This window comes from Prunus avium, chromosome 4 (genome assembly GCF_965620075.1).
Source record: "Prunus avium chromosome 4, drPruAviu1.hap1.1, whole genome shotgun sequence".
Lineage (NCBI taxonomy): Eukaryota > Viridiplantae > Streptophyta > Magnoliopsida > Rosales > Rosaceae > Prunus > Prunus avium.
In genome coordinates, this window is record NC_142287.1 from 21,027,359 (window position 1) to 21,045,630 (window position 18,272).

General features: G+C 37.3%; 1 protein-coding gene across 4 annotated transcripts; it reads right to left on the reverse strand.

The window, feature by feature from the left end:
• Positions 1-39: 39 nt before the first annotated feature.
• Positions 40-9,188, reverse strand: EMB2729 (Alpha amylase family protein). 4 transcript variants are annotated; one of them, XR_015835307.1, is made up of 22 exons: positions 8,756-9,188; positions 8,485-8,556; positions 8,109-8,173; positions 7,054-7,731; positions 6,502-6,674; positions 6,325-6,414; positions 6,053-6,128; positions 5,412-5,519; positions 4,548-4,638; positions 4,249-4,350; positions 3,642-3,744; positions 3,058-3,195; positions 2,860-2,931; positions 2,633-2,737; positions 2,299-2,376; positions 2,118-2,228; positions 1,718-1,798; positions 1,513-1,617; positions 1,230-1,315; positions 1,027-1,081; positions 383-589; positions 40-270 (listed from the first exon to the last, which is right to left on the reverse strand). XR_015835307.1 is itself a non-coding variant. In XM_088252245.1 (21 exons), exons 1-21 carry the CDS (start codon positions 9,019-9,021, stop codon positions 557-559), a joined length of 2,688 nt encoding a protein of 895 aa, XP_088108371.1. In that variant the 5' UTR covers positions 9,022-9,188; the 3' UTR covers positions 40-556. The 4 variants fall into 4 exon arrangements, 1 of the variants encoding a protein (XP_088108371.1); XR_015835308.1 differs by lacking the exon at positions 1,718-1,798; XR_015835309.1 differs by lacking the exon at positions 8,109-8,173 and having other exon boundaries at positions 8,756-8,896.
• Between the last annotated feature and the right edge of the window lie 9,084 nt (positions 9,189-18,272).

Genomic DNA, 18,272 nt, shown 5'->3' on the forward strand with positions numbered 1-18,272 from the left:
TGTCTAATTACTATAACAACTTTAGTTTTCAAAAATTGATTGTCAAAATTATTTGATGAAATAAGATTATAATTGTCATTTCTTGTATATGGTTGAGAACACGTTCTCTTGAGTCTCAAATTTCATACAAAAAAGGGGGAAAATTATAAATACATTCTCCTGCCTAATTTATACATTCTCCTTCAAGGAGGGAGGGTGAGAGAAACAGTTAGGAATCGAAGTGTCATCTCACAATTCCCCCCATCCAAATATTCTGCTTGAACCCTCTTGCTGCATCATAACATACACTTCCTTGAGTTCACTATGGAAGAAATGAGATCAACATGCCAAAGCCTCCAAAATAAAGAACCATGATAATGAAGAGAATAGACGAACATCCTACCTTTCTTCTTGAACGGTTAATCTTCTTGTTAAAATATGAGATTTCCCATCAAGGCCACTTACAGAAGTGATGAACTACCATATAAACTTTATAACTTGATGAGTGTTATGCAGTAAGTGTTAGCCTTCGTGCTTGAATGTCGGCTTACAAGTTACTCTCTGAGTGCAATATTTTTTATATTCTCAAAATTCTACTTAATTTGTAAACCTGCAAATAAGAAAATTAACATGATAAATATTCATGTCAAAATGTAATATAAATTCACCACTATTTAGTATATCACAAGGTTTGGTCACATGGTGCATAGTGAGAAGAGGTTTTCGCCTTTTAGGTCCCGCAGTATCAGTGGGACTGAAACAACAGAACCAAAAGCAAGATTGTGGATGCACAAGAGCAAAAATGCCTCAAGATATAGTGTTTGTACCAAAATTATTTAATATGTATCCAAATGCATGCAGTAGATCAAGTACAACAGTCAATTATCGAGTGAGGCTATTTACAATTTGAAAACAAAGTACAGTGCTAAACAGATAAAAAAGCCCTTTAGAATAGTTGTTGCATCCCCTAGCCCTCTAAAGCAAAGAAAATTAGTGGCCACAAAACAAGATACTAACAAAAGAAAAACTGCAGAAAGATTTACCAACCTGGGCAGTCCTACTGGGCATAGGCACTTCTAAGCAGTTTCGGAGGCCATCGCCTCTGCAAAACCAAGATGTCAGAACAACATAAAGGGCAGAACCAAAGAAAGTAACCAGAATTGAATTCCAAAACACGCACACAAAGATAATAGACAGAAAATAAGAAATATTGGAAAGGTAGTCGTGGGGTCAAGCAAGTTAACACTAACCTTTTGCTAATAGTTTTCCTCGAATACTGGTCATCCTTTATAAGTCCCTGACCTCCATACTTTATTTCATCCGTATTGAGTACAAGCTGTGGTCAGAAAAGTAACAGATTTTTATTTAATTTAAGCCCTGCAGTTCTATGCATACATATAATGTTTGACACCGAAAGCAAACTACTTGGTTCTTCAGTTCCCTGAATTACTGTACTCATGGCAGCACACAGATAAGAGTTAAAAGCCCTATCTCTACTTGATAAACTACTAGAAGCTGTTTGTCAAAACCTACTTGATACTCTCCAGCCTCTTCTACACCTATTCCATATCCTTCATAAGAATCTGTTGGATGAAAGTTAAATACGAAGAGAAGGGGGCCTCTTAGGTAAGCTATTACCTGTAAAAGGAAATAAATATTTTAATCAGTAAATGGCACAAAATTCTTTCCCAAACGCATGCAAGCACACCAAAGTAATTGAATGGAAGAGTCACCAAACCATGTTATCGTCATTCACATGATGAATGCTGGGTAAAACTCTTGTAAGTACTCTTTCATTTTCATCCAAATTCATCAAGTCCTAGGAAAGAGGAAAGATCAATATTACTTTGCTACCATGATATCACGGAACATTAGTCACTCAGGACAGAGGCCATTTAATAGTTCATAAGAATAATCCAAAATAGTAACTTAAGTTGAACATGCTTATGGTGAAACCAAGAGTGAGCACACATTAGAGAAACTGCATTTATGGGGAAATTTTAATCATTAGAAACCTGTACTAAATAGTATTCAGCAACTATTAACAACAGCAGATGCCACAGAATGACAGCCAGAAGATCATAACATGTAAGCATGTCAGGGCAATAAGATGGTAACAAAAAGTTATTATTTGACACCTTGTCAAATATAAACAAGTTGCGATGCAATCCTTCCTTTGCAAGAAGATCCCACCTACGCTTGGCAAGTGAAAACGAGAAATTGTTGCTTGGCATTGGGAACTCAACCCTCTGCAACATGAGAAAGATCATTAGTCACATGAAATAAAGTTCTTGGTCATGCAGGGGCCAGTAACCTCACCTCTGGATGTCCAAATTCATTGCCCATGAAGTTGAGATAGGCACGGCCACCAATTGTCAAAGTAATTAACCTGATCATCTGGCTCAAGACCAAAAATGAACATATAAATAAACAGACCAAACAAAAACATGAGATGAGAACAGCTTACAAAATTTACACATTACATGTTGCATTCATTGCATGTGTTTTCATGCAGATGTGCATTATGCATATATAAGAAGCAATGCATCTGTGAGGGCATGTATGTATATAAAACAGTACACAAATTCTGCCAGTTAGACTTTGATTTTCAAGATAATAAAGATATGTTTACTATAGAAGGCACATAGCATACCTTGTGCAAGGAACAACCTCTCAGCAGTAATTTCTCTGTGTCATGGGAACCATCCCTGATTTCACCAAATAATATCTCCGCAAATGACCGCCCTCCAGATATTGACTGATATGCAGATTGTAATAACACGGTGTAGCAATAAATCAAACACATATAAATTAAAACAAGGTATAGAATTTATGATTAGGGTATCTCAATAGAGTTGTTGATGTACAAGAGATTAATACCTGGTTATGATTTTCAGCATACATAAGTGTTTTATCCGCAAATTTTCTGTTGCCCATTAATGTGTTGACAATCTGCAATGTAGGTTAACATCACTGAATTTTCACCTTATGGAAGGGAAAAAAAGTAAGTAAATTAACAAGGAAACGACACAATCCCACTTGATTCTAAGACAATATATAACAATTAAATAATACAACCTTACTCATGCTCCAATCATGGTCTGGAACAGTCTCAAGAAAAGATGACCAGATCTCTGACACAGAAAGATTGACACAATAATCAAATCCCAATCCGCCTTGTGAGGTTGGTTCACATAGCCCAGGATAGAAGGTTGCCTGGAAAATATATCAAAAATAAAACTCTGTAGAAGCCACAAATTATGCATAGCACTGAATAAATTCAGTGAGAACATGAACACCTCCATAAATGAATGGACTGCATTTCATTAATTGATAGAGTGAAGAGAAATTAAATTTGCAAGTCTCTGCATATGTAACCCTAAACTTTGCATGGAATAAAAACAGTAAAAAAAGAAGATTCAAATCTGTTTTTTAATCGTCTTTAATGATATCAATATATCTGCTACTCGACTTGAATACAAAATCAGAATATAAATTTTGGTAGAGCCAATATCCCAATATGACCTGGACTATGGACCCCACTAGCAGCTATGTGCTAATTTTTTTTTTCCGAGCCTTCTATGAAAATAAACAAATGTTATGTGAGTTTCTTTATAGGAGTTCTCATACTATAAACAAACATTTAAATATCAATTTCTCACATCTTCGGCAATTGTTATTATATCTGGATGCAAAGCGTGAAGTATCTCATTGGCCAAAATGAGGTATAATAGTGCATCCTTATCAACATATTGATTGCAGTACCTGCCAAAATAGCAAGATTGAGTTTTAAGTTCATAGCTAGCCTGAACCATAACATATGGTGAAAAACGCTGAAATCAGTTGAAAGATAGTATTTAGGAGGTTGACTATGAAATACCATAGTAGGTCATAGAACACAAAAGTTTACATTTTCTAGTCCTAGAAAAGAATTTAATTTCCATACCAGTTATGTTCCATCCTTAATTCAACCAATTTTTGTCTTGGTCAATGTAATTCAGTCACCAACATATTAACAGAAGCAGTTGAGGTCTCTTCTTATATAGACCATAAATTACAAACAAACAAAATACAATTACGATTATTAGAGACTGCATGTCAAATCCAGCTTGTTAAACTGTAGTATGTAAATATTCAGCAAAAGGATAAGCATATAAGCGATATCTTGGAAACTCACGAAGCCTTTGTTAAGCCCAAGAAAATTTGGCAATTATTATGAAGTGTAAATAATAATATAGGAAATTATGGAAGTTCCAATCACTGCCTTACTCCTCCAAGTCACCAGTAAAAGAAGCAAAACCATTGTGCGTATACATCATTGATGAGAGTGAATGGAAATGAAAACCATCAATTTGGTACTCTGTGGGCCACCTGTAGAAAATCGCAATTATTGAGATAACACACTGAATCAAAAGGAAAGAAAGAAACATATAACTTCCAAAAACAAAATAATTGCAGATAAAATGGTATTGGAACACTGAATCAGGCAGTTCAATGATGATTGGTGCAAAGAAGCAACTCTACTAATGTTTTAAAACATTGAACCGTTCATTGAGCTTCACATTTACCAGTTCAAATTTGAGAGCAGGAAATGCAGGACATCCAGATCACCATATTTAAACATTCTGGTACCCCAATACTTGTGATGTCCCCGTTTACCTATATAAAAAAGTAATGTGATTGCAGAACAAGATGATATATGAAATGAGAAAAAAGGCCAATATTGTCAAAGAGAATAATCCCACATTGGTTAGATACCATCATCACTAATTTCATAGCATAAGCTTTTGGATATGGTAGTCTTTATTGTACTTACTTAATCCAATTACATAGCTAGGTTTTGGTTGGTCTCTCTCCCATGCCTCATATATCACCACAATCTGACTTATATTGGCTCTTCAAGCATTTGGGACCTTTTCTTATTTTTTGGCCTCTACAAACATAGCAGGAGGGCTAGCTGCCTATTCTAATAGCCTCATGGCCATGTTCCAGATCTTTCTATCAGTCTTTGAGGTTTGACAACTAGTTCCATTAACAATCCACTTCAGTCCCATGAAAGAAAGAAATCTTCAATTAGTTAGATATAGCCCTTGATAAATATTAAAGGGACCTCTCCACCTATTGACGTAAATTTGTTGGCTTGTATAATTATTTATTACTTTTTTAACAGGGTATGATTCCTCCCAGATCTAGGTTTGATCTCAAGACCAATTTCTGTTGGCCCTTCAAGCACTTAGGATTCTCTTCCCCCATACCGATCAGATCCAACCAATCTCTATTGTGTTGGATTGGGTCGGTTTTTTCGCATTTCAATCAGTTCTGGTTTCTTAGTAATCGTAATCTATCTTGGCTCACTATGAAACAAATTCGAGGCGTCTACCCCAAGTGAGATATACTGTCAATTAAAGAGCAAGCACAAGTAGTATAAATACCTGTGTGGAAGTAGCAGTCACTTGTTCCATCAAATAGTGACAATCCAACCATCTCATCTGCAGCTGAGTAGGAATGGACAATGTCTAAGAAGACCAGCAGTCCTAGTCCTGTAAAGTAAAGAAGGTAGGTTGCTTTCTGTAAGCTTTAATCGTTCAGTAAATAATATAGGGGAAAAGATGCGGAAGAAACATGTTATTGATGCCAAAACAGTCGAGAAATAGCATTCTCTTCATGAATATTATTATTAAGAAGCATGAACTGAAAATACTTGTTATCTAAAGAGGCTTATGCTATTGTCATCCTGTGGTGTCATATCTTTTTGTCAATTATTTTTCTTTCCTTAAAAATAAATAAAAGAGCTGACAGACAACTTTTTATCACTGCTGCCATTGATATACAACAATTGGAATCTACAAACAAGATGCAAACCCATGCACCATGCAAATATAAGCAGCGACCTTTACATTTGTTATCATATGTCAAGCTCAATATGTGATGCAATACAAAAAGAATTTTTCAGCAAGTAAAATATCTTTTGCAAAGCTGAACAGGCCAAGCAGAAAATCACATAGCCACTGTGAATAAAATCTTTGAGGTTACAGGTTATTGAAATGAATGGAATTCAATGAATACTGATCACCATGTGCTTCATCAACCAACCGCTTGAAATCATCAGGAGTGCCATATCGACTGCTAACAGCATATAAATTAGTGGCCTGAAATCCATAAAATTGTTTTATCACATTTGTTGAACGGCCATGTAAATCAAGATCACAGGAAATTCTTTGACAAATTCATCTTTGGTTAACATCATATTTATACGAGTGTATCCAAACCATGGAAATTGACAAGGTAGAAGTAATCAATGTTTAAATGTGCGAATAGAAAGAGTGGAAAGAATGTTTGACTCACTCTATAACCAACAGTGAAATAATCTTTGTGCTCAATAACTCCAATCAGTTGGATTGTATTATATCCAGCCTCTTTTACATGAGGAAGGACCTGTAAGAAACATGAAGAGTGCAAAATGAGGAATTTGACTGCTATAATAGCAGATGTAAGTTAATAACGCAGCAATCCAGGAGTTGCCTTCTCTATGAAATCACTGAAAGAAGATATTTTTGGCTCTGATCCACTTATGCCAACATGGCATTCATAAATGCGCAGAGATTTTGGCACTTTCGGGCGTGAATTTTTCCATTTGTATGCATATTCTGGCGGTGGATCCCAGTGGATAGCAAAAGCTTGCTCTCCTTCTGCATCTGAAGGTAACCAACAGAGTTCAGATGAAATAAAGGAAACATAATAGGCCTACATAGATAATGACACAACGCAGAAAACATAATAAAAGGAATGACAAGATACCACTATAGAAAAAAACATATCATTGCTTATCAGAAGTTCCTAAAGAAACCAAGAGGATGAGAGAGAGAGAGAGACAGACTGACTGACTGACAGAGACAGAAACACACAAACACACACACACACACACACAAGCAACCAGAATAGTCTTCACAGGTCCTGATTGTACAAAGCATGGCTGTAAGCAGATATCCTATTTACCTGATGATGTAAAATAGCCAATAAATTCTACATAAACTTCAACAAAAGGAGGAACAAGCAAAAGCAAAGCAAATATACCTGGCTGCACATAAGTAGCCCAAGCAGGTACTCGTTCCAATGGCCCACTAGGAGTGTTAAAATAGACCCTGTACTTGCTCCCATGAGGAATGCAAGGACTGTACTTTTTCAACCATGCCTGCCTTCCTTTGCGTGTCTCCAACCAATATGCCAAGGGAGGCTTCTTTACACGAAATTTCTCTTGTGATACAGGATCAAGCACAACATTGAAAATGTCATACTCTTTTCCATTGTCAATCACATCATAGCAAGGTGTATTACTAGGTAAGTCATCTTTATGCTGTTCTTTCCACGCTTTATATCTTGTTTCTGCATCTGGTATTTCTTCAAGTTCCTCTAATGTTTGAGGACCATTAGGCCCAAAAATCTGCTCGTATAACTTTGCTGGAATTTCATAACGGTTCTTTATAAACCGGTCTTCTCCAGGTTCCCAATATTCATCATTTGCTTTCTTAAAGATTTCTTCAATGGGAACACCACTGTCACCTTTATCATAGTCATCAATGTAGTTATACTGTTGAAAATAGAGTTCATCTGGTTTTTCTCCGTCCCTCAACTTATCTTCAAGAATGATGAACCAGTATCCATAGTCATCATGGCCAAAATGACCCTCTCTTGCACAGTTCTCTGTCGGAGACCACCCATTGAAATCACCAACCAGTGCACAGTAGCGAGCACCTGTATGCGACAAGCTTATCAGACACACATCATCTGGTAGATGGAAAGTCCAAACAATACAAATTAGAAACCAGAGAAACAAGTTCTTATCATGGTCCCGAACTATTGGTGACTAGTCATAATTCAAGCTGACTATAATTTGAACAAAAGCCCTGTTCTGCATCTAGTCAACATAAGGTTCAGACAGACAAAAAATGACCATAAGAAAGTTATAGAAGATGTATTAACAGAAGAAAAGGTTAGAGAAAAAACTCTAGGCCATCTTTAATTATCAAGGAAAAATCAAAATGCCAGGGGATCAAGTAACAACATTTGAGAATCACATTGACAATAAATTAAAAATTGAAAAACGAAAAGGGTTTAGGCTTTTATCAAACCTGGAGCCCACTCCATATAATCCTCTCTATGTTCCGGGTGTCGATGAATACCCAATATCTCAAATCTAGAGAAGAAAAAATAGCAATTACATCACGAATAGTGAACCTTAACCACCAAAGGGTCAGCCATATGTTTTTTTTTGTTTGGTTTCAAATTGCATGCACGATAAGTTTTGGCTATAACATCGACAACTTCACAAACATAATGGAAGTAACTATTCAACTATTTGAATGCAAGTCCTCTTAAGTTATAAGAATGAGGTTGCAATTAAAAAAAATTAGAAAAATCCACTAAAGTCAGATTTAAGACTAAAATTTAACTAGCATTGGAAACAACATTGAAATGAAGTAAATAGAATTTTAGTTTGCAACAAACCCAGAAGCCATATCTCGGAGATCAATGTGACGATTGAAAATTTCATCCGTGAGGTCCTTCATGGATTTGTGTCTGCATAATCAAACCAAATTTTATTCACAACCTTTGAAGCAAAAAAGAATACAATTGAATTGAACTTTAAATTTTATTAGCTCACTGCAATTCTTTCCAAGTGCAACCAGGCTCAAATTATCAACGTATCAAAGTTTGAAAATTTTCTACTTTCCCATAGTTTTGACCAATTAGCAGAGAATGACTCATATCTATATACCTTTCACGGAGGAACTGAGAAAATTGTTTATGGGAAATGCCGAATTTGGTAAGGAAGCCAACTGGGTCAATCCCTTTCTCGCTGTCCGTAACGCTTTTCTTCTTCTTTGGCCGCTTTTGCTGTCCTTTTGGTTGCTCTGTGGCTGAGCACGCTATTTGTGTTTTCTTGGGGAAGCTGATTCTTTGAGTTCTGTTTGGGCACCGAAATTGGAGAAATGTGCTGTTTGGATAGAGAGGAAACTTGGTTGAAAGCGCAAGTGAAGTCATGGTGAGGAGTTGTGGTATAGGTGCTGTTGTTGCTGCTGCAGAGAGAGAGAGAGAGAGCAGAGACACTGGCAGTTCTGGGTTTGGGGTTTTGGGATAAGAAGGCGGGTACTGTGAGTTTTCTTGTATTGTATGAGAGCTTTGAAGAAGGAAATAGAGAAGTGTTTGAAATTTTGAGTTAGACTGGGCAGCTCAATGTACAAAGTTATATGCAGGGCATTTAGCCCAGCCCAAGACCCAACAATGAGGATTGCTGCTGACACGTTAATGGGCCAGCTTGGCCCGTATACAAGAATTTCTTCTGTTAAGGATTGCAAAAGATAAAGTGTTCTGCCAGCCGGAATTTAGCCTAATGGAAAGGGCCTTGATTTGCAGACGAGTGGCATTAAGTTCGAACTTTCATAGCACCTTGAAATTGTGTATGTATAAAATAAAATAAAAACCCCACTCCCCCAATATCATTTGTATCAAAAAAAGAAAAAAAGAAAAGAAAAAAAAGAGAGAGCCTTCCATGTCGTGCCTAGGGCTTGTATACAAAATTTATTCCGCTAAGGGCATTTCCAATGGAGAGGTTTTATTTGGTGAGTCCTAAAGAAATTAAGTATTTCAGGTATCTTCTAAACCCTAAACCAAACCCTACATATTAACAATTAAAACTGGCTTAAATGTTAAAATGGTCCCTGTGTTTTATCTCATAGGCCAATTTAGTCCATGTGTTATCAATTTGGCCAATTTGGTCCTTGTGTTTGTATATGTTAGTCAATGTGGTCCATTCCCTTAAAAATATAAAATATAAAATATTTAAAATTAATTTTAAAAACTATAATTGATTATAAAATTTTAAATTCAATATGAAAAGGGAATATATTTTGTTTTAATTTCACCTTCCCCAATTTCACGGACACACCTCAACCACCTCCCAAACCCAGCCACCCTCACCACCACCACTCCAACCCCAAACCCATAGCCACCCTCACCACCATTCCAACCCCACCTGAACCACAACACATCTCTCTCTCTCTCTCTCTCTCTCTCTCTCTCGGCTTCCTCTTTGACGGAAAGGATCAAATTTGTTAACAAATACAAACACAGAGACTAAATTGGCCAAATTAATAACACGGGGACTAAATTGGCCGATAAGGTAAAACACAGGGACCATTATGACATTTAAGCCATTAAAAATTCAATGGGGTATAGTTTAGTTGGTTGAGTTCTTCCACATCTACCCATGTGGACGAAGATTTGAAAACCCCCAGGCACCTAATGAATGTTTGTGTAAACCCCTCTCCTCCAATCACTTGCACTAAAAATAATAATTAAAAATGTTGATTATGTCTACAGAAATTAAGGCATGCATTAATTGCATATTCTAATTTATGTGTATAAATTTGAAAATTAAACAAATTAGGTTTACAATTTCAATTTCAATTCATGCACAAACCAAATATATAAATGGAAATGAAATGATATTTTCTAGTCACTTTTTCATCATTACTAAACATAGGAAATGAATCTTCCATTTCAAGTATGATTTAGTTCAATATAAGTCTCAAACCGCACACCAAACCAAATTTCAATACGTTTGATGTAACCCTAAAACTAGTAGCATAACTTAATCAAATTGATCCATTCATTGATCAGTTTGGCTTGATTTGATTTCGTGGGTTAAGCAATTATTTTATATTCTCTAACTTGTACCAATGGATACTTCACATATTTTAAATTGAACAATAATTGAGAGAGCTTCAAACTGAAGAAGATGGAGAAATATTGAGAGCCAAATGCGATTTTAGTTTTAAGTATGAAATGGTTGATGTTAAAGTATCAGATTAAAGGTCCCCGCTCTCGTATGGAGTCACCACTTTGGCCAACACTTTACACCTTACGGGCCGACCCGGTGTGAGCGGGGATTAGTCTGGGTTGTGGTTAAGGCTTAAAGGTGCCACCCATAGTTGGGGCCCATTCAGGACCACCTCGTGGTTCAGACCCAAAAAAAAGTATCATATTAAACACATGAATAAATGGTGAGAGTAATTAAATCTAATGTGTCAAAATATAGTATAATTGATATAGGTGTTTGGTTTGGTTCATACAATTTTCAATAGCCAAAGGGTCCATAGTTCAGTAGTAAAAGCATTTACATGCATATTAATGGTCTCGGGTTCAAACCCCAATAACACCTCCTCTTTCCTTTTCCAAATTTTGACACAAAAAAAGGGGTAAATTTCACTTTATTTCCCACAAGTTTACCCAAATTCTGACTTCGATACCCAAAGTTTTTTTTCCTCTCACTCTCATTCCCAACGTTTATTTTTATTACCAATTTCATACCTCCATTCGTGTTGCCGTCAGGACCTCCATTAAACGCTGATGTGTCCTTGGCATGGCCCACCACTCATCACCAACATGGCTCAAGAGGGTCCCAGACTTTATAAACTCCCGCCAAAAATCTTACTGAATGACACGTGTCCATCTGTCACATTAATTAATTAATTAATTTTTAAATAAAAGAGGAAATGGTTGATTTATCCCTATCCCTAGTCGAGAAAAACCAAAACCCATCTATCATTTAGTTGAAGCTAACACTAAATGCAAAAATTTAAAAACTGAACATCTAAAACTCGAACCCCAGTCTTGCAGCACAACAAACTCGAACCCTAAACTGGAACTTCAAAATCACAGCATTTCAAACTCGAACCCCAAACTTGAAGCAATCGACGACAGCCGTAAAATCATTGAAGAATGAAGGAAAAGGCTGTAGTTGTGACGGTCCTGATGGGTTGGGTGAAGTGAGATATTACCGAGTTTGAAACCCCTAAATATGGTAAGTTTTGTGTTGATTTAATAAACTTCTATGCATGTAGTTGTTGTTGGGGATTTTGGGGGTATATTTCTTTGAAAGTTTGAATTTTGTCTGTCGGGTCTGGGTATATTGGGTTTATAGTTGTTGTTGTTGGGGATTTTGGGGTATAATGCTTCAAAAGTTTGAATCTTGTATGTGGGGTCTGTGGGTATAGTGGTTTATAGTGTTTGTTCTTTATTGTAAGATGTTTGTTTGTTAGTGGGTTAAAAGGGAACTTTTCCAAATTTGTTTACTAATAAAGATAGTCGATATAGTCGTTGTCATGTGCAGGCAAAGAGAAAGGAAATTTGATTAATGAATTACTAACCTTTGTTTGTCTGAATGGTTCTGTAACTTTAATAAGCCTGACATTTTTCATTGATGGTCCATCACATGTTCTCATATGTTTTTGTTGCATTGTGGTCCTAACTACCTGTTTAACTGTTTAGTGTCCCAACTATAATATTTAAATGCTCACTTTAACTGTTTTTCCATGTCTGTGTTTACAGTCATCCCAGAATTGTTTACAATTCAAATGCATCATGACAGAATATGGTATGAAGAGTTTTATAAGGATGTGTATGTAGCATGGTTTGATTATTGTGATAAAGACCTAATATCTTTGATTGAGATAGACGAGATGGCGGAGTGTTTGGGGTATGATGGGTTCATATTGTACTACTACATGGAACCTAGCACGAACTATGAGGATGGGTTAAGGTTGGTGGAACATGATAGTGATGTGCTTTAAATGTATAGCCAACTTCCAGAAAGCAGAGAAATCTCCATGTACCTGGAGCACTTGAACCCAAAAGAAGATGCAAAGAAACAAATGATGTTGCTAAGATTATGTGGACAAAAGAGCAAGAAGAAAGGGGTAATAATTGAAGAGATTGAGGAGGATCGACTTTGTCTCAAGCATCTCATTATGCATAGAAGAAAGAAGGATAACCATGCTAAGGCACGGGTTGAGGAGGTTACAAAAATTATAACAGATCATCCTTCGATTGAAGATGACGTTGCAAACCTTGTTAGTCAGAATGAAGTGGTTAATGATGTTCAACAAGATGTGGTTAATGAAAATGAGGCAATTGAAAAGGGGAATGAAAATAATGAAGAGGGTAATAAAGATGACACTGATTCTGAGTTTGTGGATAATAAGTTAGTCTTGATGAGCATGATGATGCATGGATAGAAGATGATATATATGATCCCATAGTTGCAGCAGCTGAAATAAGGGAAAGAGATAATGAGAGAAGAGATGATACAACTACATTAACGATGTTGACCCTAAAGACATGGATGAGATTAGTATTGGATGATGCAAGAGAGGGATCGGATGGCTTTGAAAGTGTGCATTCAGATGATTCAGACACTGAGTATCAGAGACGAATATTCCCTGAGTTTAATGATGTTGTGCACATGGATGATCCTTCATTTGAGAAAGGACTGAAGTTTAAGAACGCAAGAGAGTTTAGGAAGGCAATACAGTCACACTCAATTAAACATGGGGCACCCTTGATCAAATTTAGAAGGAATGAGAAGTGGAAGGTTAGTGCAAAGTGTTTGTGCCTAATAAATCACGGTCGTACACTGACCAAAGGGGTCTCCCCCCTCGGCCTCAACATCTGTCCGCAATCCAAAACGCAGCGCTTTTGCCTTCCTCAAAACAAAGGAAAAGTTGCGAAGGCATGGTCATCTCGGCCTTACAAACACGGTATCGACAGGCCGAGGCCGAGGGACGAAGGGGACACGGCCGAAGATATTAAGAGTCAAATCGTCACATGGCAACAGGGCCCCATGCCTCATTTAATGAAGTAACGCCTCTAACTAGCAAACCCACTAGCCGCAAGAGTGCATTTAATGCACGAGGGAAGAAGGGAAGTGACTCAAGTCAGGATTTGGTGATAGAAATCAGAGTGGTTAGGCGCCAACATACTTACAAACATTCTTACAAATTGAGGTCAGATCACCAACCACCAAACAAGGGCATTAAATGCGTCCCCACGGCCAGAAGCGCAGAACCCACGATCAGGGTGGCGGCCGAGATTTACTAGGATTCATGGGGTCACATCACCATGCTTCACGATCCCAAATGTCGATTGGACTACCCACTTGCTTTGATCAAGCTCCACCATGTAGATTTTCAGCCTCGATTACTCCTCCAAGAACTCTTCCTATAAATACCAAGTTCAAGCTATATTCAAAGGGTTCAAACACCAAACAAAAGCCTCCCACTGAGCAAATTATATTTTCTTGTAATGCACTTTCAATACCTTTACTTGCTTTCCTAGGAGTAGTGTTAGTTTGTAAGGAAAATCCGTTCATCAATATATCATACGACCCTTGATTTTCAAGGCGCCAGAGCACCATCTCTGTTACTCTTTCATTCATCCCATATATCATACGGCCGTCGCTCCCTAAGCAACGCGCCGAAGCAACGCCCAAGATCCACCATCAACACCACCACTAAACGGCCTTGTAGCTCAGGCCGTGAACCTGACGGCCGAGATCAATTCCTCTCTCGGCCACAATCGTTTTATTAGAAGTCAAATTCAAACAGGCGCACCACTTAACCATTTTATCCAAACCACATCTCGACGCACGGTAGACCGTGCTGGCACGCTCGCGCACAATCGCACCGCATCCAAAAGCAGGAAGCCACGTGTTAACGCACATCCCCTCGGCCCGGAACCCCAGGCCGTGAGATTTGCGCAACCAAGACAAAGTGTTATGACAACTGCCCTTGGAGAATTTATGCCTCGAAGATATTCAATTAGGATTCTCTACAAGTGAAGTTATATGTGGAAAATCATGAATGTTCATGGGTATGGGGAGAAACCCTAACTGCAAGGTGTCATGGATTGTGAAGAGATATGTGGATAGGTTCATAATTAACCCAACTATGCATATTGAGAGTTTCATGAAAACTGTTCAAGAATAAAGAAATGTGGAGATCTCTATTCAACAAGCATATAGAGCAAGAGCCCAAATAACGAAAATCATTGAGGGTACAAACATGGAGGAGTACACAAGATTGTGAGACTACTGTGACAAACTTAGGAAGACCAATCCAGGGACCATAGTCAAAATGAAGGTGCTACCTTATGATGAGGATTCTGTCATTTTTCAGAGAATATACATATGTTTGGTTGCTTGCAAACAAAGATTTAAGGCTGGTTGCAGACCACTTATTGAAGTAGATGTGTGCCACATAAAGGAGCCTTATAGTGGGCAGTTGGTGTCTACAGTTGGAATAGATGCAAATAACCAAACATAAGTTATTGCATATGCCTTTGTTGAAATAGAGAATAAGGATAGTTAGATATAATTTTAGAACTTATTAGCAGATGATGTGGGAATAGTCAACCAATTTGGGTGGACTGTCATATCAAATAAATAGAAAAGGCTACTTCCTGCATTTGAGGTTGTACTTCCCAATTGCAAGCATCGATTTTGTGTAAGGTATCTCTACACAAACTTCAAAATTGATGGGTATAAGGGAAAATCATTGAAATATACATTGTAGAATGTTGCCAGATCAACAACAATGGTACATTTTATATAGAACATGCAAGAGATAAAGAGCATTAACAAGGATGCATTTGATTGATGGAGAGGCCAGCTGTGCATTGGAGTAGGTCTCAATGTGACACTATCTCACAATGTGACTTGTTGCTCAACAATTTGTGTGAGAGCTTTAACTCATTCATACTGAAGGCTAGGTCGAAGCCTATATTAACCATGCTTGATATTATCATAACTATGTTGATGAAAAGGATATACTCGAGGAAGGATTCAATGAGGAAGGATAAGGGTCATATTTGCCCTAAGATTGTTCAATTGTTGGAGTTAAACAAAGTAAACAGTTATGTTTGTACAACCTTGTGGTCTCGAGGAGATAAGTTCTAAATTGATGCAAGTAGAGGTGATCAGTATGTGGTTGATTTAGAAGCAAAAACTTGTTCATGTAGGAAGTGGAATTTGACTGGCATCCCTTGCACCCATGGTTGTTCTATTATATCATTTGCAAGGAAAAAACCCGAGCAATTTGTTAGCAGTTGGTATATGAAGGACAAGTATTTTGCAGCCTATGGGAACTTAATCCAACCTGTGGATGGAATTTCTTTATGGGAACCAACAAACAACAAGCTTATACTCCCACCTAATACCAAAAGACAACCAGGGAGGCCGAAAAAGAGGAGGATTAAGGAATCTGATGAAAATGAGGATAAATTGGGGAGAATGAGTCAAGGCACCTTGAAATGTTCAATTGTGCATCCTCCTCCAACTAAAAGAAATTCAAAAAATAACATGAGCAAGAAATCTAGAGCAATTAAAAAGGTAACCCTAAACCCTTTTTTTTTAATTTTATTTTTCAGGTTTTGATATAATGATACAATCACTAATTATATTATGTCAACAGGCAAAGAGAGCAGAAGTAGAATCATCCCAGACAACCACTTATAATGCTCCAGGATTTTCTTCTCAGGCAATTGCAATATATGATGCTCTACCACAAGGTTATCTTCCAACTCAAGCATCTCAGAACTATACAAGAACAAAAACAAGGAAGACCAGGAAGACAAAGGCACATGGAAAAGATTACATTTAGGTTATTTTGGGACTATATTTTGAACAAACTTTTGAATGTTGTTAACTTTTGATTAATTGTGTTTTGATGGAGGTATAGTTCATTCTAGATATGTATTTTGATGAAGATTTGGTGGGTTTTTGGAAGTATTTTGCTGGATAATTGGTGGTTATATGGACATGCATTTAAGTGAAGATTTGGTGGACTTTGGATTAATATTTTTGTGGATATTTGGTGGGTTATTGTATATGTTTTGGTTAGTATTTTGATGGAGATTTGGTGGTTGTTGAAATAAAAAAAAATTCATTGGCATTAAATTAAAATTTGGCCCAAGTTTAAAGAAGTTGGGCTCATAGCTAAAATGGTCTTGTGGGCTTATTGCTAAATTGGTTTAGGCTCAAAATAAATTAATATTAATATATTTACAAGAAAATATTAATATATTGAAACCACTAACAGAACATGCTTCATGTACGTGACTTTTGGAGTGTGGAGTTGAGGGCTGACTGAAAATGGGAAGTTACTCCCACACATGGTACCCACACAGTACTTGAGCCCATAACTGGCTCCACTCTCTTCAGTTTCTCTTGGTCTATAAAAATGGACCATTGGTGAGCAAAAAGGGGCAGAGGCAAAAAGTAGGAGCAGAAAGAAACCAAAGGGCTGCAGATAAGGGGAGAGGCAAAATAAAAGCTGCTGCAAAAAAGAAGGCAGAAGTCTGGAGAGAAAACGAAGACGTTGTTGGGATTCTGATTGAGAACGAAAAATGTAAACAAATCCTCTCAAATTGACAGTAATCGTGATATTTACACAAAGAGCTCTCGCAAGGAGCTCTCTGTTGTGAAGGTACATATGCGTTTCTACAAGAGCCCCACAGTGTTGATCTCCTCAAATTGGTGATGACTGCTATTTACACATAAAGCTCCCGCAAGGACCTCTTTGTTGTGAATGTACAGATGGGCTTCCGCAAGAACCCCACTGTACTGAGTGCTATGAACACTTTGCAAGTGTCCATAGGCACATTGTGGTACTCAGAGAAGAACTTGTGAGTGTTCTTGAATACCAAAAACAAAAAATGGCGTGCTATGTCCCAACCCACCTTTAGCATAGCGAAATTCCAGATTTGCAAATTGGAGAAAAAAGAAATGGCAAAACGTGCTGCAAACGGAGAAAATCAACAACTCTGTTTTAGTCTCTCCCATATACATAAACAAAAGAAAATACAAAAGAAGACATTAAAAGATATGGAGAAAATACTGATTGCCATAAAGTTTACAAAAGCTGATGACTCACATCCACGTCTTGTGCTCCAAAAGTTGCCAACAAAGAAAAATCTCAAGCTAGATGGCCCACGGAAGTTATTAAGACAACATTCATCTGCAGCAATTTGCAAATATCATAAAAAGTTCTCACTTTGTTGCTGGCAAGACATGAGGCAAATGAGACAAAACAAAGTCAGTATCTCAATTGGTGGTATGATAGCTCTCCCAAAAGATCTCAGTCTGCAAATGGAAATATGCAATCAAAATCAGAAAGAAAAGAATGCACCAAAGCATCAGGTCATTGCTACAAAATTCAAACAAGGAAAAACCAAGGAAAAACTTACCATATGCAAAAGGAGAAGTCAAAGCTAAAATGGATGTACAACTTGCTGCCATCAACTTTTCTTCAAATCAAAATTTGGTCTTTAGACCAAAAGTGAAGAAGCTCATTGCACAAAGAAAGCCTTCCTGTCAAGTCAACACAAGGATGGTTTTAATTATCTGAAGGTCTCTAAGCACGTACAATGGGCAAAGACAAAACCCATTTTGGAGAAGA

Excerpts from the sequence above, each read along its gene's own strand:
- EMB2729 (XM_088252245.1), bottom strand. The coding sequence starts at position 9,021 with ATGACTTCACTTGCGCTTTCAACCAAGTTTCCTCTCTATCCAAACAGC. Across the intron at positions 4,639-5,411 it reads TGACTGCTACTTCCACACAG|GTAAACGGGGACATCACAAG; the intron begins GTATTTATACTA and ends TTTTTTATATAG. Across the intron at positions 2,738-2,859 it reads ATGCTGAAAATCATAACCAG|TCAATATCTGGAGGGCGGTC; the intron begins GTATTAATCTCT and ends TCTGCATATCAG.